The 22,446-nt window shown below is 33.4% G+C and overlaps 1 protein-coding gene across 3 annotated transcripts in view; it reads left to right on the top strand.

The window, feature by feature from the left end:
• CSMD1 (CUB and Sushi multiple domains 1) overlaps positions 1-22,446 on the top strand; it is a 2,222,584-nt gene that overhangs the window by 2,127,051 nt on the left and 73,087 nt on the right. For all 3 annotated transcript variants that reach the window (XM_037812751.1, XM_037812753.1, XM_037812752.1), the window contains exons 51-52: positions 7,748-7,942; positions 15,943-16,116. In XM_037812751.1, coding sequence (XP_037668679.1) covers positions 7,748-7,942; positions 15,943-16,116 — 369 coding nt within the window. The remainder of the gene's footprint in view (positions 1-7,747; positions 7,943-15,942; positions 16,117-22,446) is intronic.

Consider the following 22,446-nt stretch of genomic DNA (forward strand, 5'->3'; position numbering starts at 1 on the left):
ATTTACCTTTTAGTATATTTGGAGTAATCATTTAATCATTGATTTAATTCTGAAAACCATGTCCAATGTCATTTATTTTATTATCTTATAGAATAAAAATAGTTTTCTAGAAATTTTGCTTAGAGGTTAAGGAAAATAACTGGATCAGATAATCACAATAATGTGGAGAATTCTAGCATAGTTTGGGGCAAGTTTTGGTCTATTGTCTGTAAAATGCAAATGATAATATATCCATCTTTCCTGTCTCAATGGTTATGAGATCCCGTAATGTAAAATTGTATATACAATGTGGAAACACCTTTAAAAAAAAAACACTGGACAAATTATAAATCAGTAGAAGTAGCACTAGTGTGTAGTAACAGTCTGTTGACTTCAGATAATTGGGGAATGCTGTCATGTACCCAGAAAAACCTCAAGTGAAAAGTAGTCTAACATATTTTGTTAGAAAGAATGAAATATTTTCTTTAAAAATGTCAGTACTGTGGCAGTAAGGCTGTTTTATATTGCCTTCTGTCCATAATTCAACTTTGTCTTTGTAAAATCTTAGGGGACATGCACATATACATTCCAGCTGGCTTCTGAATGGCAGGGCAAGTCCTAGCTAAAAAAGTGAACGAAGCTAAAATAAATATTTCCAAGACTCTGCTTCCCTTTCTCCCCAAATTCCTAACTCACCCTTGCCCTCTTTCTTCCATAATGTTCTGCTCATAGTTTTGTTTAAGTTCCTAGCTTCATGTATTCTACCATACCACATATTGCTCAGTTTTACTTTATTCCATCAATCTATGTCTAATGTCATGACATGAAAATGTCCCTATTCAGTAAAATATGCAATTCTGTATCATTTTATCACAACTCCCTAAATTTAGAATATGCTTATGATTTACGTACATCATATATTTTTGCTTCCTTTTCTTTTTTACCATCTAGAGTACTGATATTATGGGAAGAAATAAAATATTAAGGCTATAACACAAAGAGTCCATTTTTCCTAAATAATTCCTTATTAACCTATATGCACTGATTTATGTAACCTTTTATATTTATATATGTCTATATATATTTGCAAATATATATAATATATGTAAATATGTATATTTTTATAATTATACAAATAATATATATTACACATATATATATTTATAGCAAAAGTTGGCAGACTATCATTGATACTAAGTTTAACAGTTTCAGTTATTGCCTGAGAAAAAAGTAAAAGCTCTATCAACTTTCCATTTCTTCCAGCATAATTGAAAAATTCTCTTTTCCTCATCATCATACTCCTAAATACCTTTTCTCTGGGCACCACTTATGTGTAGAAAACCCAAGAAACTACAGAAAAGAGTAAAAAAGGAAGAAAAAAGATCCACACTGACATCAGCCAGACCCAAACAATTAATCCACATTGTATGCATTTTAGTTTGTTTTCTTTTAACCATTCAAATTGGGGTTTAAAGGCCACAGTCCACCGAGTCCCCAGACTTGACTCTCTTTTGCACAATATTATATGTGCACTACTTTCTTATATTTATATATATATTGAATATAAGTATAATTTGTGTTACAGTAAATCCATAGAGGACTTTTTCCCCCAAAGTGTTCTCCCAGGGGAAGTTTTTCACTCTCCAAAAATTTTCATGGCTCTCATTAATTCAATGAAGTTTTGATATAATATATACCCTAAGAATGAGTATACATCAGTTTGATGGTATTAAAAAAATGGTATTCCAAACAGAAGGAATGGCCTGTGCCAAATCAAAAAAGCATATCTTAGTATGGCTAGTAGAAAACATTTGATGGGGAGGGTTGTAGAGTTGTGTCTTGGAAGGTGAAGGAGATTGGATCCTAAAATGTCTGTTTGCAATGACTTCAAACCAAGGAAGCATACCACTGGGGTATACCAATTATTTCCAATATGCATATGATCAAGAAGACATTTAAGGAAATCAATTTCCAAATCCTAAATATCAACATTTTACTTTTTCCTAAAATCAATCAGTTTGAGTAGATCTCTAGAACAGGACAGTTCTCTTGTCAATCATACTCATCCTACTTTATAAAAGAGTGGCCTAACTCTCATGTATTGTATAATAGCTGATACCCAGATTCATTATACAGCCAGAAGAATTTAAACAATGTGGTACTGGTACAAGAAAAGACAAATAAACCAATGGCATAGAGTAGATGGTCCAGAGAAAAATCCACACAAAGAATGTCCCTTGATTTTTGATGAAGGTGAAATTGCAAAAGAGAGGAAAATTATGGTCTTCAATAAGTGTCAACTGGATATCCATATGATAAAAATAAATCTTGACACCCACAGCAGGGAATATACAAAGTTAATACAAGATGATTATACAAATAAACACGAAAGGAAAAAGATATAGCTTTAAGAAAAGTACACAGGAGAGTATCTACATGACCTTAGATTAGGTAAAGATTTCATGAGGACACAAAAAGCCCTAATTACAAAGGAAACTTTGATATATTGGACTATATTTAAAACATATAGTTAAGAGCATGATAAAGGCAAACCCAGAAAGGGTTAAGATATTTGAAGGATATCTATCAAACAAAGATTGTTCATGAATTCCAATAAGAAAAATACAGAAATCTAGTAGATACATTGGCAAGAGACTTAACAGGCACCTCACAGATGAGAAGCTCTAAATGGCATGCACACAAATAAAAAAACCTCTCAATTTCATTAATCATCAAGGATTTACAAATTAAATAATCCTATATAATATATAATAATATATAATAATAAAAATGAATACCATTGCTACATTTATTTTTATTATTATTTATAAAGATTCTAATAGTTTTTATCACAATGGTGCATTCACCAACACTCACCAACAATGAACCATCGTCTTCTATAAAACAATTCCAGAAAGTTCAAACAAGAAAACTAAAAGATACATTATCTGTAATAATTCTCATAGAATACTGTTTAGTGTTTAAACTTCATGTCACCCCAAATAAAGTGTAATCATTTTCTAGCAAATACAAGGCCAAAACCAGTTTGCTCTTTTTTTATTTTGTCTAAAAAAATACTAGAATATGCCTCACAATTAGAAACTTTTATTACAGAGCGCTGTTTCATCAATACCTATTCATGCTTAGGATTACCAAATACATAAAATAAAAAATGATAGGAAATAGAAATACCAATTTGTATTTCAAGTTTATAACATTTTATTTATAATAATAGGCTGGGTGGGAAAGGGTTTACACCTTTCCTAGGGAGGAACTATTTTGAGCCATTTTCTAGTCCTTTTTCCTAACAATTTTCAAAGTGACATTTGAATTCCTTCAGAATTGTATTTGTCAACTGGAAGCTCAGGTTGAGAGAAGGAGAGAAAATTAGGAGAATTAAAAGGGAAATAGTGAAGGAAGAAGGAATAAGGCATAATATGTTGGCACATACATGGCTTTTATTGAAATGATTCTGAGTTGTGCCTCATGCACTACGTGATGCAAGCTCACTCAGCAGACAGCGATGTCAAATGTCATTATTTGCAGGAACTGCAGTCTTCTCTGGTTTCGGAAGGACATTTTTCCACCCACATGACATGACTTGAATGATTATTTCAAGGCAAACACTATGACATGACTCCAAAGACAGGATTATGACGGCAATGCTAGGGCCATACTCTTTATGGTCCTTCTTGGTATGACAAGCCTGAAAGCCCTCAGGAGTTGAGGCAAGCATGGAGCCTCCAAACCAAACACCATAGCCCTGCACGTGACATGTCATCACCTGAACCTCCACAGGCTTGGGCTTTATTCTGCCACCACTGAGCTCTTCACTAAGTTTTAATCTGGTGTCCACCACTCTTTTAAATCTCTCTATAGTTGATGTCCATTTCTGAACATTTGTTAATTCCCCAAGCATAAAATTGCTGCCAGAATAAGAGTACATACTGTTTGGTTTCATTTATATAAAAAAAAAATTCACAAAACAGGTAATACAAATTGATAGTGTTAGAAGTCAGGTTTATGACATTGAATGTTGGTTTTCTTCCTTTCTCTCCTTGACTTTTAATTTCCATTCCAATGTGGGATGTGTGTGTGTGTATGTGTGAATAGCGAGTGACTGAGTGGAGATGTGAAGAAGGCTTCTGGGGTGCTGGTTCTATTTCCTGATAAGATTGCTGTTCAAATGAGTGTATTTACTTTGTGAAAATTGTTTGTATAATTTCCATTTGTGCACTTTCTGGTTTAATGGTTTGATAAAAATTTACTTGACTATCTTTAAAAAATCAACAATACATACAAAACCTAAGACAGGACCCCAAACAGAGGAAAAAAATCCAAGACATTGTTTTTTGTGTTGAGAGCCAGTGGCTTTCTTTTTACAAGTCTAGTGAATTCTAAATGTTGTTGCCAATAAAATTTAAAGAGCATCCATCAAGTAATCACTGAAATGATTATTAAAAACAATTTTGATAACAGCAATTTTGTTGCATAACCAAGTAAGAATTCAAATAATTGAGAGATACTGCTTTAACAAAATTTCTTTCCTTACCTTCTACTTAGTTTTGTTAGGTTTCCTTAGGTTTTGCATCTTTAAAAAGTGAAAAATAGCAATACAATTAATATTGAACCTAGTCTCTTTCTAGCAATTAGTAATGCATGAAATAATTGGAAATTAAAAAGCCTTACTGTATCACTTAACTGATGAATTTCCAATGAAATTCTACTGTTTTATGTTTAAACTAGGTTATCATAAATTGTAATATATTGTTAATTTGATCAATAATATATTAATAAAATAATTATAACTAAGTCAAAGCAAATCTTTAAACAAATGGAACCTTATAGTAAAAAGATATTTAAAAATTAAATCTTGTTAAAGATAAATGTGATAGGATTATCCATAAAAGATTTTTAAATGTAAAAATATGTTATATTAGAATAAATTTCCATTGGGAATACAGAATGGAAGTAAGGGAGAACAGAGAATTAAATAAAATTTTAGGTAGCCATGTTTTTTGCTTAAATGGGTAGTCAAATGTATTAAATTGATATGGTATTAATCTTTTACTTGAGTATAAGTGATGTTTTATTGAAGAATAAGAATATTTTCAATCATTTGCATAACATATCCTTTCAATTCTTTAAACTTATGAGGAAAACTCTTACATATTTAATAAAGAAATGCAAGGAGATAAATACTTTGCCAAAATTCTTTCAAGGATGTGCAAGCAGAGTTTCTCACTGAAATTAAGAGTTAGGCTTCTAGATGATGGAGTAAGGCAATGACAAGGAGCAAGCACAGAAGGGGACAAAATGGAGACTGAGGTGGGGGTAGAGAATCAATAGGATTTAATCACCAGTTGGGTGAGGATGTGTAGTATGTTCATGAAAGAACATTTTTTCAGGTTTCTGATGTGTGCAACTGGGTACTACTCACAAAAATTGGGAATTAGGAGACTGGAACAGATATTCCAGGATTACAAAGCATTCATTTTTATTCTATTTCAATTTTGTCCCACAAGGCTCAGAGGTTTGTTACAGGATTTGAGCTATGTTATTCTATTGGACCAAGTTAATAAGGAACCTTCTTTTTCTTTGGACAACTTTATTAGCAGCAAAAAGTCAGGCTGATTACTTTATGGGGATTGAGTGTATTGTTTTTGTATAAACTCAGGCACACATTTATATAAAACTTACAAAGACTGCATCTTGTTCACCACTGCTTGGAAATGGTCTTCTTGCATCTTCTTAGCTTGTATAACTTTGATTTCACCATCCAAATAATATTAGAGAATGTTCAACCTCAGATGTTTCTGTATCCTCTCTCCCTCAGATCATCTTTGAAAATATTAAATTTAAAAAATGTACCCCAATTTCTGGAAACCTCCATTCTTTACCTCTCTTCTTTCATAAAACAAAGGACAAGATGGGCTTTAAAATATAATATTTATTCCAATTCTTACTTTTCTTTTTACACTCAATTTCTATCCATATGCTTTTCTTTCCTAGACTTCTTTCTGTTATTTTTACTGTCACAATATTTTGTTGGTGTATTATTTTTCAATGACACTCCCCACACACATACAAAATTATTAATTTATGAGACTAGCACCTATTTTAAGTCAGAAAAATTGTGAAAAGAAAAGGTATTTGTAATAAAAGAGCTAATAGCCTAGCAGGGAGAAAAAGATGCAAGTAAACAAACTAGAATATGATAATTACAAAGCAAACCAAATAACATTTTCATGAAAGAGAGGTAATCCTGGAAAATTTGGAAATCATTGCTGTAGATCATATTAGCTCAAAGAAAATTTCTTATTCCACTGTGTAAGACAAAGTTGAATCCTTCTTGGCAGAAAGAGAGTTTTAAAAGGTAGTTCAGATGATTAAGCACAATCAAGCTAATTCTAAAAACACATTTTTCTTTTTGAAATAAAATTCTTTTTACTTGAAATATGCAGTGTGATTCAAATTTAGTTATGGATTCATAAGGTGAAAGACTTTAAAGAATATTTTCAGTAATGGCAGTGTTACCTGAAATTCTAAAGGTGATTTTGGCTCTATTTATATCATTAAGTGAAATAACTTAATATATTATTTTAGAGTGATTGTGTTATCTACAAATTAGCTAGGAGAAATGGATCTAACGACTAATTTTAAATTGGCAAATTCCTTTCACATTTTAAACCTCTTTGTTATTTTTATGGTTATAATACTAAAAAAAAAAAAGGCCTATTTTCTCTGTTTATTTGCACACAGTAGTGGTAAATTATTGAAAGAAGACTAGATGAGATTTTTGTACCATTTTGATATATCTGAAACAATTAAAAAGAACTTATGTAAATGTAAAATATACTTATTAATATCATTCTTTTAAAAAGTGTGGTTTCTCTGGCTAATTTATCCAAGCTCAATACATTAATCAAACTGGTCAATTTTGTGGGTATTGACTGTGATGGATGTTAGATAATGATGTTTTGTATTTTTTAGAGAAGTGGTTCCTAATTTTGTAAAATGCATTTTACTTTAAACCTTGAACTCTTCAGAAAAATACATACTCATGCACTCAAAGTTGTGCATATATTTTCAGCATATTATCACTCCCTTGGAGTCCACCCCAGTAGTGTTGTGCTCTTGTAATATCAGCAGTTGTGAGAGCAGCAGCAGCACTAATAGCAGCTGTGTTATTGTACAGTTGTAGTGTTACCACTGCTATTTAAGTAGCTACTATATTCTAGGCCTTTTCCTAAGGGCATGAATACATTATCTCATTTAAGACTTGTTACATATTTTTCTGAACCCTACTAATGCAATTTGCATGTGCTTTTGTGCATGCATAAATATAATAATATGTAGGGTATATTATATTTGGGTTTTAATAGAGAAAAGGGAATGAGGGAATCTGTTTGCTGAAAATAAGTGTTCAGGCTGATTTTTGATCACACAATTACTTTTCCAAGTTCCTCAGAAGATATTCAGACAAATTATGTGTAAGGTTGTTATATTCCTGAGCTCTTCAACCTGATGAAGGTTTCTGTCAACTCCAATGTACCAGATAACTTTCTGTAAGTCATTTATCCCTTTAAATCTCAGTCTGATACCAACGCAAGTGTGACCATTTAGACAAGAGAGAAAACCTGAAATAATATATAACAGCATCTGTTTTGCAAGGCACAATTTCATACAGTAGGCCCTTACCATTGAAATCAAGCTTGGTCTAATCCTTTGAGAACACATGATAATGTTAAATATGTTCCTTTTCTAGCGGCAACTTGTCCTAAAATTGAAGCTCAGCTCTCAGAACATGTCATCTGGAGACTTGTTTCTGGATCACTGAATGAGTATGGAGCTCAAGTAGTGCTGAGCTGTAGTCCTGGTTATTATTTAGAGGGGCAAAGGCTTGTCCAGTGCCAAGCTAATGGAACATGGAGCATTGGAGAGGAGAGGCCAAGTTGCAAAGGTAAGTAATGAGTGTATTCTAAGGCATTCTAAATTACTGATATAATGGCATCCTCCTTTTTAAAGCATTATAATCTATCATAGCCCTATGATTAAATTTAATCAAATGGCATTTTAAACAAATGTAATGATGAATAACTATTTTTTAAAGTGACATACTTACAGCAAATGGCTACTGGATAAGATGTAAAATGTTCTATTTTCCTCTTGCAAATCATTATTTGCAAGATTTGTAATATTATATTTCTAATTTTAGAATTTCTACTATTGGAATATCAAATATTTCAAATCAGCTCAAAAACAAATATAAGTCTGTGTTTAAATAGGTTATTCCATACACTGACTATTCAAAAGTTCTAATTAGGATCTTGAGGGATAGTATTTATGCTGAAGACATTGTGTTCTCAAATAATTACTGTCTGAAATGGGAGATTATTATTCTCTTAGGTACAAGATAAGCGGTTAAGTCCTTGAGTGTTTCCTAATAAATATGAATAAGTAGAAAAAACAATAGTATTGTTCAGAGCACTGTTTGATTCAGATATATTTAATATACAATCTTTTTTGATTGTTCACAGTTCATTATCATGCATAGAAACAAGTAGTTAGATCAGTGTAAAATTTATAAAATACAGAGCTTAGTAGGAATAAACAGAAAAAAAGAAAAAGACAAAAGAATTCACCCTTAGCTGTCTTTGATAATCATTTTCATTCAACTTTTACTAAAACAAATGTCAATTAAACACGTACTACAGGCTATTCACTAAGAACACAAAAATAAATTAGGAAGGATCACTGACCTCAAGGAGCTCATATTCTTCATAGTCATGCTGAATATGAATTCCTGAATCCCCAGGACAGTCTTGATTGAAGTCTGTTTTCTGGGGTAATTATTGGTGGGTCCCTTGTCACTCTGAAAAGTGTCCTGGTTTGGATGATTAATTATACAGTCACTGAATTTGTAGTGAATTTCCTCTCTATTTTATTTCTCCTACTTAGTAAATGCTCTCCTTCCTCACATTCACACACAATCATTCCGACATTTATCCGTCCATGAAGGTCACTTCATTAAAGTCAGCAGAGATGAGAAGAAGGAATTAGGACTTGTGCAGATGCAACATTTCTCAGAATAGCTTTTTCTTGTCTCTGTAATTTGCGCAGGGACATTTGGTGATCCTGTCTGCCCAGGGAAAGATGCTGCTAGATGTGTTTTGGGGGTACTACAAGCCTTTTATACTAAGGGCTCATATCACCATTGCAGAAGAATTTACACTTACAATTGACAGGTTGCCTTCTAATATGCTTTCATCTGGTGGTTCTGGTAATTGAGTTTGACCCAGGGACAACAATCAATCACATATCCGTTTGTCTGCATGTATGCAGCCACCTTTGGGACACACATTTATTTTGTAAATGTCAGCAATTAATTGGTTCACATTGCTGGCCACAATTTTTTCTATCACAATTTGTTATCAATTTATGGTTTTTTCTAGACTCATTTGGTTCCAACTGAAATCATTGTTTGCTTTTTGTGTGTGTGTTTTTCTGAATGCTTGTAGTTCAAATTGTCCCGATTTGGCTAGTGGGAGTTCTGTTTCCTTGCCTTCTTTATTTTGTCCTTCTGACATTTTTGAAGTTGTCCTTGTTTTCTCATAAAGACAGGATGTTTTATGCTCATTCTGAGTTTTCCTTAACTAAACATAGAATTACCTCTTCTCCAAAGAGTCTTGGTATCTTTTTGTGGAGAATGGTATTATAGACTGAAATCCATGTTGAGAGGTATGCATTATATCTATATGATCAGTGGGGTAGAGAAAATTAACACAGGGCTTAGGGTCATTCTTGTGACAGACTGAAACTTTTCTGTTTGTTTTCTTTTCTCCAAAAGACTTGAGTTTGTATTGGTATTTTCAACTTATTTCTATCTCTGCTGAGATTTTAAAAATTTTGCACAACAGAAAAGCTTATCAAAGATTTTTCACTCTTTTTATTAACACTGACATGACATATTAGATGTTGTGATATTTAACAGTGTGTTCAAATTACGGTGTTGTTCAAATTTAGAAGTTTCTATCTGCTGCCCCTGCTTTTCCCTCTTTGACTTGGATGTTTTGGAAATGATTCCAGAATACACAAGTCTAAAACTTCCTTTCACCAATGTCATTTAAAACACCCTTTCTTTAAAATATATCCCAGCCTCTCTGAAAGTAACTATTCTTAAGCTTTTTCATCTTAGGAAGTTCATATTTTTAAAAATTATTGAAGACCTGTATTAGGTTTCTATTACTACATAACAAATTACCACAAATTTAGTGGCTTAAAATATCACAAATTTTTATCTCACATTTTCTGTGGCTCAAGTATTCAGCACATTTTAGTTGAGGCTTCACAAAGCTGAAATCAAAGTGTCAGCTAACTCATAGCTTTTTGACAGTATTCATTTCCTTTCGGCTATATGACAAAGATCTCATTTTCTTGCTAGTTGTTGAAAGAGTCAAACTTTCAACACCTAGTGGCCATTCTCAGTCCCTTGACATGAGTACCCTCCAGGGCTCAAGCTTGCTCCAGGCCATCCCAGGGTTCAAATCTCTCTCACTTTGGGAAGGACTCACAGTGCCTTTTAAGAGCTTGCCTGATTAGGTCAGTCCCACCCAGATAATCTCATTTTTGATAACCCCAAAGTCAACTGCTTAGTACTCTAATCACAGTTCTGCCTGCATTCAAAGGGGAGGAGATTTTCTAAGGTGTGCATACAACAGGGGGAGGGAATTCTGGGGTCCATCTTAGAATTCTGCCTACCATCGACCCCAAAGAACTTTTATTTATTACAATATTATAAATTAAAGTCAAATTTATTTAAAAATAATTATTCTGAATTCACTTAAAATAAAACTGAGAAAAAAATTGTGTATTAATTTATTTAAAATTAATCAATTACATGTTAACATAATATTTTTATAAACAATAACTTTTTCTTTCTCAAACATAATAAAAATCAATTAGGAGAATGTCATTGTTTTAAAAATCTCAAAACCTCGATGTCTGGCTTAGTAGAAGAAAGCTGGATTCTAAATCGGCTTCTGCATTCACTCTCTTACAATATGTTGTGTTGACTGAGATATGCAAAAAAAATTCAACCGTGGTATGGATGGAAAATGAAGAAGCTTGCAGACCCCTGAAAGAATATCAGGGACTTCTAGGAGTTTGGGGATCATATTTTTAAAACACCTGTTACTTATACTTAGCACAAAATACAAAGTTTTATAGCATCTGGAACCTAAGACAGGCTTTCACATATATAACAGGCAAAACAATGAAAGGAACAATGCAAACAAAGGCAATCATTTGAATTTCATCTAAAATTTTCCTTTAATATTATTTTCATGGGTACCAGTGCCATTATGTATATAGTTTTCACAACCAGCTTTAGCTCATTAACTACCAATTTAACTATTATTATTCTTATTACTTTTATTTATTTAAGACAAATATTTAGTACCCCAGCATGGTAACCCTTTACTTTCTTAAAAGTCAGTTAATAATATCAGAGAAAATAAGTCAATTTAATGTTGAGAATAGCAAAAGACCTTTAACATGTTGCATCTTAAAAAATAGAGTAGGAAACAAATTTTAGAACCTTAATATATTTGCAATATCTTCTGCGTTCTACAAGAAAAAAAATAAAAAAAATTAGTTCATTTTTGTTATTACAGTTTTGTTTCATTTTATATTTAGATTATATTTAAAATCAGCTTATCTCTCATGTTCCCTACTTTGCCATACACACACACACACACACACACATATTCATGCACAAAATACGAATCTTGGCAATATTATAATTTAGCATTAGGTAAATGTATGAGAAATTACAGGAAGTTGAGATGCAGTTTAATTGCTGGCATGTATTAAAAGGAAACATTTTTGTAACCCCAATTTGCCCCTCTGTGATAGCTTTAGGATCACCACAGAAGCAGCACAAAGTTACTTTCTCCATTTTATTGCATCTGGAACAATAAAATCTTCACATGTATCATCATTCGAATTATTGGTGTAGTTAAGGTGCTAAAATTTTATTTTAATTATTTATGTTTTGTCTTAAAATTACCCTGTTGACAGGATCCGCATTTGCTTAATTCTTTCAGGTTATTTAACTGCTCAGAGATTGGAAATAGTAGAATTTCACATTTGGCCTGTCCAGTTAGTCCTAGATAAAGAGATGACCCTTGATTGATGACTAAGCACATCCATAACAGCTATGAAATCCAGGAAGACAGTTCTCACTTTTTGAAGAGTTTGAGTTATTCTAATTCCAGGCTCTTTTACTATCTCCTTAGAGATAGCCCCACCTCTCCAAGGGTGAGGAAAACAGGAGCCCTAAGCCACACCACTGCATTGTTGGCTCCGCTGTCTTACTCTTTTGGAAGAATTTACTACCAATGATTACCCCTCAATAAACAGTAATGCAAGATTAAAATTAATATCCAGGGGTATCCTCCTTAGCACAAGCACTGAAAAAAGTAGGAGACAACTAGTTTTTCTCTTGTTTTAGTTTTAAAATTGTTTGACTTGTTTACACTTTTAAAAATAAGTTTTTTTATCACAGAAATTCATGAATCAGTAAAATCATCTCTGCCTTTTAAATTGTATACACACATACACAGCTACAGAGAGCTATGTTCTAATTTTGTGATATTACAGACATTCAAAGAATTTTGCCTAAATCCTGGACTATACTTCTTTCCTATTTGCTGATTTAAGAGTTCTCTTAAATTAGATATAGATCAAAATGTGACATGGGCAGGTTGTTCTCTGATGACCTTCTATTTGTAACGAGAGGTATGCCTGAACTGATAATTAAACATATGTGAATATGTTTATGCCAGCGTGTGAATTTCATGTGTACCATAGAAAAATCAGGGTTTCACTGGACATTGGACATGGCACTGTGCAACCTAAAGTTGAATTTCCATGATAATATTCTTAGCAAGTAAATGTCCACCCTACATTAATTGACTTCCAATATCTCTTTACCCAAAGAGGTAACTGATTTCCTATTTGGACATTTTCACTTTGAGTGACACCTTCTTTTTGAGTTGAGATCTGCTTTCTCTGACTTCTATCCAGATATGTTGGCTGTATCCTTCTGGGTGTAATAAAAACGTTCAACTCTCTGGCCTATGCAACACCTTCACACATTTAAAAATAACTACCGTGTATCCTCTGAGTTCTTTTCTTCTCTGTTCCTTCAGATGCATTTTATGTAATAAAGTTTTTGTTCCCTCTCTGTCCTGTTCAAGTCAGTCTGCAGGTTCATTAGACATTTTCTGCCTAGAATATATTTAAAAGTACCTACTTAAGGTTATATTTATTTATCACAGTAAAATAATATCCATATTCCTGACAAGAATGCTGACCATACAGATATAAGAAATGGTATAAATCACAGTTGTTGGTTTTTTTTGTTTGTTTGTTTTGCTTTTAAGTAGAGGAATTCAACATTAATACAATTGTAGAATTGAAGTAAAGAAGAAAGATGCTTCATTGCAAGGAGGGAGACAAATGACTTGTAATATACAGTCATAGTGAGAAAATATATTTTTCTTGGCATGTTAGGAGCATTACTAAGAGAGCATTCTGGATGCCTTCAAATGAACTCTTTTCCTTTGCAAATAAGTGTGGTAGGTGTGAGAAGGCTTCCTAGCATTTGGAGGAGGCACTTCAAAGTATGTGTATGAATACATTTTTAACAGAAATAAAAAAGCAAAGTTGAATTCATTTTTGAAAACTTGAGGGGAGAAAAGAACATGAAATAAGGCTTTCTCTTTGATGTTTGACAAAGGTTATTTTTAGTTGTGGAGGGCTCTTACTTTCAATTAGGCTAGATTTTCCAAATTGGTGCTGCTATCCTCATTAATGTATTGAGTTTATTGCCAAAGGAAACTCTAGGTCTGAAATCCCATGATTCAGCTGTTGAAAAGCTAAAATTTTGCACCATTAGTTCTTCTTTACAATCTAGTAAACCTTAGGACAGGACAAACTTAAAATAGTTTTGTCACCAGAATATTTTTAACAGAGGCTAAAGGACTAGAACCAGATGCAAAAGCTGAATGAACCTTTTATTAGTGTATCATTAAAGGTGTGTTAAGACCTCTAAGAGAGGTCAGTATTGTTATTTAACACATTTCTGATCTGAAATTTCAAAACAAGATCAGTTATCTTAAATGGCTACAAATGAACCTTTAAATATCATAGTTTAAGGTGAAGTTCATACTATGTTTGGGAAAAGGCTTAATGAAAAGCTCATAACAAATTATAAAAATCTATATCCTACTAGAATTCATTGAAATTTGGTACAGCAAACATTTTAGTAATATTACTAAATGCATAAGATATGACACAATAGTGGTTTAGCAATCCAAGAAACTCATAAATTATGCTTTTCAACCACAATGTTGTGTTCTGATCAGGAACTACTCTAGGGACGAACTTCTAAATTTCTGGTGAACTATCCTTCCTAGAACACATAAACTTGAGTGTGCCCATTTGAAATGGATCCTGAGTTATTGCATGTTGGGGTGAAATCAGCTTAATTCAAAGGGCTGGTTAAATGATTCATGCATAAAATTTTCATCACTTGAATTTTGGGCAAATATTTTCACACTTTTGATTCAATTCACTCAGTAGATCCTGCAATATATATATTTAATATTAGCTAAACTGACTAAGTGCTGATTATCTGCAAGGCATTGTTTCAGAAACTTGCATATATAATTTCACTGAATCTTCACCACAACTGTATGTGTTAGGAATATCATCTACCCTTACCAGGTGAACCAATGAGGACCCACCAAGTTTTAGGAAATTTGCCAGGGTCACCTGGCTAATAATTGTCAGAACCAGGATTGAACCTGGATAGCCCGAGGCCAGAATCTGTGTTCTTAATCTCTATGTTTTACCCTCTCTTATCTCTTTAATATGAATAAAGCCTCAGTAAGTTTTTAGCTACTTCTCAGTTTTGCTCTAAGCACTTTACATCTAACTTATTTAGTGCTACAAGAACTCTTTAGCACTCCCCTTAGAATAATTTTTCTAGCATTTTCATTTTCACCTGTTTAAAACATATTTATGCCTCTGACAATCAGTTGGACTTGATGACTGCATGATTTCTTCCTCCTCTGAGATTCTGTGATTTTTCTGTGAGCAAAGATTTATGGTTTGGGGATGCAGAGATTTGGGGTGTTAATAAGTATCTATAATGAAGGTGATTGTAAAATTTATCTCCCAAACTGGAGAACTTTGTGAGTGAAAATACACACTATTAATAATTGTGTTGGGACAACAGGTGTAAGCTTAGGATATATGGTCACCCTATCTACCACCATTTAAGCTCAAGATTTTATTTGTTTTAATTTTCAGAAAGGCTCTACATGTCCTGTAAAGTCAGTATTTTTATGAAGTTTATTATCACAGCAAAATATGCATGTAAATGAAAGAAAAAAATAAACTCAGTTCTACTGCTGGAGTCAGAAGTCCTAGGTTTTCATATCACATTACACTGAACCAATTGCCTTGGGAAAGAAATTCACATTTCTTAATTCCTGCTAGATTCCTGTAGGTGTTCACTACTGGATAGTTCTTGTGACTGTTACAGATTGAAAAATAGCCATCCAATTTGATAGATGTGCTTGTATGTGTGCATGTTTATATGATGTATATTTAAAAAAAAAAAAAAAACAACTTTTGCTACCCATGAGGATGAAATAGATGATAATAATGTAAAATTAAAGGGATATAGAATATTTGGAATCTAAACTTATAGGTTTTCAATTCATGGAAATAAAAGAAGGAAAATTAAACTCCCTGGATGATTGGTCTATCTATCCCTAAGCAGATTTTCATGCTCCATGTTCTTAAATGAAAATTAGAACTAAAATATTTGTTATTTTTAAGCACAGAAATAATCTGTAATATTCACTTTGTGTTTTTTCCCCCTTCTAGTTGTCTCATGTGGAAGCCTGTCCTTTCCCCCAAATGGTAACAAGATTGGAACATTGACAGTTTATGGAGCCACGGCCATATTTACATGTAACACAGGCTACACACTTGTGGGCTCTCACGTCAGAGAATGTTTAGCAAATGGACTCTGGAGTGGCACTGAAACACGATGTCTGGGTAAATTAATTTGTGTTCTGGCACATGTTTAATCCAAATAAACATTAAAAATAGATTACAGCTGGCTGGGTAAAATAGAAGACTTCTGGCTATACTTGCTCTAACAAAGTGTTACTAAATCCTATCAAGGGTTTTCATGCGCGCTTCACAATATGACTTCCTCTTTGATTATCTAAAAGGACTTTTTAAATCTGAGCAATAAATGAAGGTCATATATCACCTTAAATGATAAAAAAGACTATTTTATAGGATACTAAGGATATAATTATACTCAAAATACATCCTGGTTTTAGTATACACAAAACTAGGTTTTATAAATATGCATTTTATTATTCTTTCACAAATTTTAACATTCTTTCAACAAATTAAAGTGAAATTCATCTAAATCAATGTAAACACCATGAAGTATTTAAAATTGAATGTGTTTAACAATTTGGATTTATTTTTCCCAAAGGATTAACAATTTCTGCATGAAAATGAAAAAAAAAATAGGTTCAAATTGTTTTCTGCTTATTAATGTTCTGAGTAAATGTATTGTTACAACACAGCTTAGCCCCCAGACTGAAGAGCATGCCAAGCATGGAGTTAGACATGAGTTTAATCAGACTTATTTACAGGAGATGGTTTGTTTCATGGTGGCCACAGGCGGGGAAAGATGGAAGTTAGCGCTCTGCAAAAGCAGGGGGTGCCAGGGAGTGGTTTATAAGGGTTAGGACAAGGGGGGGTGTGAGAATAGAGTTTTGGCAGGGTCTCGTGATGCAAAGGGGTGGAGATTTGTTAGCAACAGTAATCAGGGGAGGGGAGTTTCAGTGCTTTGTTTACAATTAATTTTTTCCTCTCCTGGGGAGGTCTGATGACTTTTAACGTCTGTTCTGTTCCCTGTCAAGTGACAACTATGTGAAATCACTATGGAGGGGAGGGGGCCAGGGCCATGGGTCCCCACATGTATGAAAATTGTTAAATAAACATTTTAAAGTACAATTATTTCCAAAGGGAGCTACTTTCAGGTCTCCAAGTAAGCTGTGAAATCCTTTGGACCTTTTGTGATCTTCAGTAGTTTTTGGATCACTCAAAGGCCATGGAAGCTAGAAAGTTTAAGTTTCTGAATCTCTAATGACTAGAATCATTTCAAAAACTAACTGAGTACCAGTAAACCTTGAACAGAAGTATGCTTTTAATTTTGATGAATTTAGATGACAAGGAGAGAAGATAAAAGTTAAAAGAGTAACCCCAGAGATAACCAACTAACAAATAATGAGGTTATCACACTTCTCCATGAAAATATATCCACTTTATATGTATACATATATATATAATATAAATATAAAATATATCTTGTGGGTTGTAGTCATAGTTTTCAGTAGACTGTTAGAACACGTGTGATACTTCAGACTGAGAGTTACCAGTGCCTCCAGAATTTACTATGCAGTCATATCTGTTCTTGTGGAATTGTCTAGCAATTCAGTATAACACTCTTGAATACAGCCAAGGTTTGAAGTAAGTCTTCTCTGTGAACTTCAGTGAAACTTAACACTGTAGAAGGGAACCAAACGATCCAAGAAACTTACATCTCTGATAGTAAATATGATGATGGAAAGTATTAACAACTTACATTTGTTTACTTCTTTATGACATACAAAACATATCCCTATATCTTATCTTATTTGATCCCTACAGTCAATGACTGTGGGGTGGAGGCAAGGTAGTTGTTGGCACCTTGGGGAGTTTAAGTGGTGTGCTAGGTTTATATACCTGTTAAGTTGGGGAGTCAACTTGAGTCTTATGGATCCCAAATAAACTCTTACCTATTTTGTGGTATTCTTCCATCTGAAGGTTAGGATTTGGAAGGAGAATGGATGCCATGCATGTTGAATAGTTGGCTGGGGAAAGATGCCCAAAAGCATGGCTTTGAAGGGGTATAATATGTCTTAGCAAGCTTTTCAAAGATTGTTCAGAAATCAGTCCATTTGATCAGATGGAATAAGGAGGAAGAAAAATGCCCAAATCATTATGTTTAAAACTTTAGTACTGGAGAATTTGGATATAGCATATAAGACAAAAATGAAATTGGAGGAGATAGAGAGTATTTAAAAGAAAAAAAAAAATAGAAAAGGATTAGAATTATCACATAGCTACATATGTCTACAAACCAATGGATAAAGAATGGATAATAAATTTAGTAAAAAGATTTAAGAAGTATATTTAAGAAATATTTAAGAAATATATTTTCACGGTAATCACTGACATTTGAAGGGATAAGACTCCTAATATTCAGGAGTCAGGTGGGGAAGGATATCCCTTCTCCAGTAGAAGAGATTACTGGTGGGTGGATGGCATACTGTAACCAGCAGATATATGTCCATGGGAATCCTTGAAGCTATATGTGAGACACAGAGGAGAGTATGGTGAAAAGGGTAAACAGATAGAAGAACAGAACTAATATTGCTAGAAAAGATTTTAAAATGCTCAGACAGATTAAGGGAATAGAGACCTCAAGCACAAATCTGGCACAGGTGTTTGATAGAATAGATATTGAATACCTCCATAATCCAAATAGCACCCATATGCCTTATTTGGATAAAATAGTTATTAATGATATTATTTATTAAGAACTTAAAATGTACATGACATTTTCGAATGTTATCCTTATTGAGTCCTTATTTGAATTTATGGTAAGTACTTACTCCTATTTACAGATTAAAAAAAAATTAGAGCAATGAAGAATTTGTCTGACATTATAAAATGAACAGATATCAGAAATAGCATTTAAAGATACTCAATTTGACTATATACAACACAGACTTCTTAACATTAAGATATTTTATCAATGTATACAAGTAAATTTTGTGCTACTTTGCCAACAATTTTATCACTCAGAAGAAAGATATAAGAAGTAGTTGTAGGTGGTGCTAATTCTGACCAATAAGGAAGAAGTTGTTGTTTAAATGGAAGGGAAACAAGCTCTAGTAGCTGACTACTCCAGTCCCCAAGACTCATGCCATAAAAGGGGTGTTTTAACATACATTCTCTAGTTCTATGTGGCTAATATCCTTCTTTCTTTACAGTTCCCATGTTTCATGCTTACCAATATTGCTATTATTTCCTTCCATTTCTTACTTGTCATTTGAATTAATGCTTTGTCTCTTTCTGGTTTTCTACCAAGCTAAATGACCTTGGGTAAGCTTTATGCTTATCCAGACCAAAGGAGTGTAAATTAGGTAGGCATAGAGAGAAAAGTTTTACTCATACTAACCACGGAGGCAATTGCTGAGGACATTTTCAAAATATTCAGAGAACAATTTATATAATCCCATGGCTTCAACTTTAAAAGAGAAGGTCCTTGGACAAAACAAAGCAAAACAAAACAAATACAAACAAAAAACCCTGTCTTTTCAAAAACAGATAATCCCAGTGAGGAAGAAATGGAAGATTACCGAAGGAAAAAAATAGTTACACCAAATGTTCTACAATAAATTCAGAATTAAAAGGATATCTACAAAAATATACAAAGCAAATATCCTAAAACATATTTAAGAGAACAGAATACAGTTTTAAGGGCAGCGTCATGAAGGACAAATTCACAGTAAGCTGGTAACCATGAAAAATGTTAAGGACCATAAAAAATGCTGTTTAAATTATGTTTGAAATAAGAAACAAATTCACTCATTGGAGGAAGTATTAAAATAATGGATGACAGAAACAAAGCAGGACTCAGCTCCTTCTTTCGTGCTGTCCTTTTCTGTCAAGAATTATTATAGCAATAAAAAGGGTAGATATATCTTTATATCTTAAAATATATTTTAGAAATGGTATTTCTGAATTTTAACAAAATATTCATCAAGATTTTCTATGATAACCCTAATAGTCAAGAAAATACAATGTGGGCTATATGCTAAGTCTTTTAAAATTTGGTTGAGATGCTATATGCCAAGTGATGCTGGCTATTGGACTGATGTCATTTAAAAAGGAGAGTTTCGTATTTGTATGCTTTCTCTTCTCACCCTGAACCTATCCAAAACTTTCATGTCTTGGATAAGGGCAAAAATGATGATACTAATGGAAAGAGTGAAAATAATATTTGATGACAAATTTAGGAACTCTTCAAGTTGGAATGATAGACCAAAAACATAAGAATATAATAATTATTAATATAAACTTTCACTCAAGATAAAAAATAAAATAATAATTCCCTATGTTCATGATGAGGACAAAATTATGAACTCAAAGCACACTTGAGTAACCCAAGTCTCATGTGTGAGATGAGATTGCTGTTGTCCAAGCTTCCTTGTCATTATGCTTCTCATTTTCTGCTTGCTCAGTGTTCCAGTTTGCTAATGCTGCCATTTGCAAAATACCAGAAATAGACTGGCTTTTATAAAGGGGGTTTATTTGGTTACAGAGTTACAGTCTTAAAGCCATAAAGTGTCCAAGGTAAGGCATCAACAATAGGGTAGCTTTGTTGAAGAATGGCCAATGGTGTCCAGAAAACCTCTGTTAGCTGGGAAGGCACATGGCTGGCATCTGCTTGCTCCCAGGTTGCGTTTCAAAATGGCGATCTCCAAAATGTCAGCTTTCAATAGCCATCTTCAAAATGTGTCTCTCAGTTGCAGCTCCTCTTCAAAATATCACTCTCAGTTGCTCTGATTCCCTCTGTCTGTGAATTCCTTTATATGACTCCAGTGATCCAATTAATACCCACCTTGAGTGGGCAGGGTAACACCTCCCTGGAAATTATCCAGTCAAACGTTTCACTCACAGTTGATTGAGTCACATCTCCATGGAAACACTCAATCAAAGAATTCCAATCTAATCAACAGATGTATTACATCTGTCCCCACAAGATTGCATCAAAGAACATGGCATTTGGGGGGACACAATACATCCAAACAGGCACACTCAGGTACTCTAGAACCAGAATTATGTTTTCAGATCTGTGAAATAGTTTAAGTAGGCAATTGAGGAATTGGTATGTATCTGTGATAACCATGGTAACTAAGGAAAGTTTGGAAAACTTTTCATTATTAGCTTGGCTGAGAGAAAAATGTTAGGAATTAATTAATAGCTACTTTCAAATATTTAAAATGCTGTTAAGTGAAAGATGGGATAAAGGAGTTGTGGTAAATTGACTCCAAACAATTGTCATCCCTGATTGAGGGGTAGTGTCACTATTAAGACATGTGTGGAGAAGGACTACAAGACTTAATTGGGGCTCACTGGGTGGGAAAAAAATAATAAAGTAAGAAATAAAAATAAATTTAAGTCATTACACCTGCCAAGGACAAGGAGCATGGTTGATGATGGTGTGAGTGGTAGTTATTTCCATTCCTGGATTTGTAACAGCACTGACTATGTTCAGAAAATTAGTTTCCAGACTGAACATAAGCAATATTATCCCCCATCCCCCTTTTATTTAGCCTGTTAGAACTAACAGTTCAATGAAGACCTCCTGCTCAAGGTAATTACCCACTTGGTAGGCCTTTGCATAGGGTTCCTTTGGACTCTGAGCTTTATTGATTCTATGTCCTCTATGCTTTCCATATAAAGCAAGATCTTTGGAATACTGTTTTTCCAAGTTGTAGGTACAATATCTTTTCTAGATTTACTAGAAAAATACTTTTGTCTGAGACCTTGTTTCTATTTCATGTGCCACATGGATGACATTTCTAGTTGTAGTAAGTTTAGTTTTAGTTGTTCCAATACTTTCCAACAAGGGAAGATTATGCTGAATTCCTTTGTGATCTTTGTGGCAGACGTGGCCAAGTAGATGAATGGACACCACTTTCATAGTGTGAGTCTTGAGAAGGTTAACTGTAGGAGAGATGTATTTAAGGGGATGTAGGATACATTTTGTTTTCCTAATATTCAAGAAATGAATCTATGTTATATTTGAGGCTCCTAGTCTAGAATTCTAAGCCTGAATTTTGGAGAAAGGGTGGAGTAAGGAAGGCCCAACAATCCAGTATATAAACATCATTAGAGCTAAATGTTAAGTAAAGTAATGCACTTGTGCATCAGAGTAAATTTTCATACAAGTTTCACACAAGCTTAATCAATGCCTGTATTATGACTGGGTTTTCCCAGGGTTCTTATGGAAGACTTGTTCTGATTTACCGTTTGTACTGTGTATGCTAGAAATCTCCCTAGGTTGGAGAATTAAGCACTGAGAACCCTGACCCCTGTATCTACTCTATCAGGCACCTTATAAACCATCAGGGAAGTTTTATGATCACCAGGCTCCCTTAATTATTGTCTTCTGTTTATCTTCCCTGTGGTAGTTTGCACTGAACCCAACAGAGAACACATGCATTAGAAGTAGGCTGTATGTTTGTA

The sequence above is a fragment of the Choloepus didactylus genome, chromosome 20, assembly GCF_015220235.1.
Source record: "Choloepus didactylus isolate mChoDid1 chromosome 20, mChoDid1.pri, whole genome shotgun sequence".
Lineage (NCBI taxonomy): Eukaryota > Metazoa > Chordata > Mammalia > Pilosa > Megalonychidae > Choloepus > Choloepus didactylus.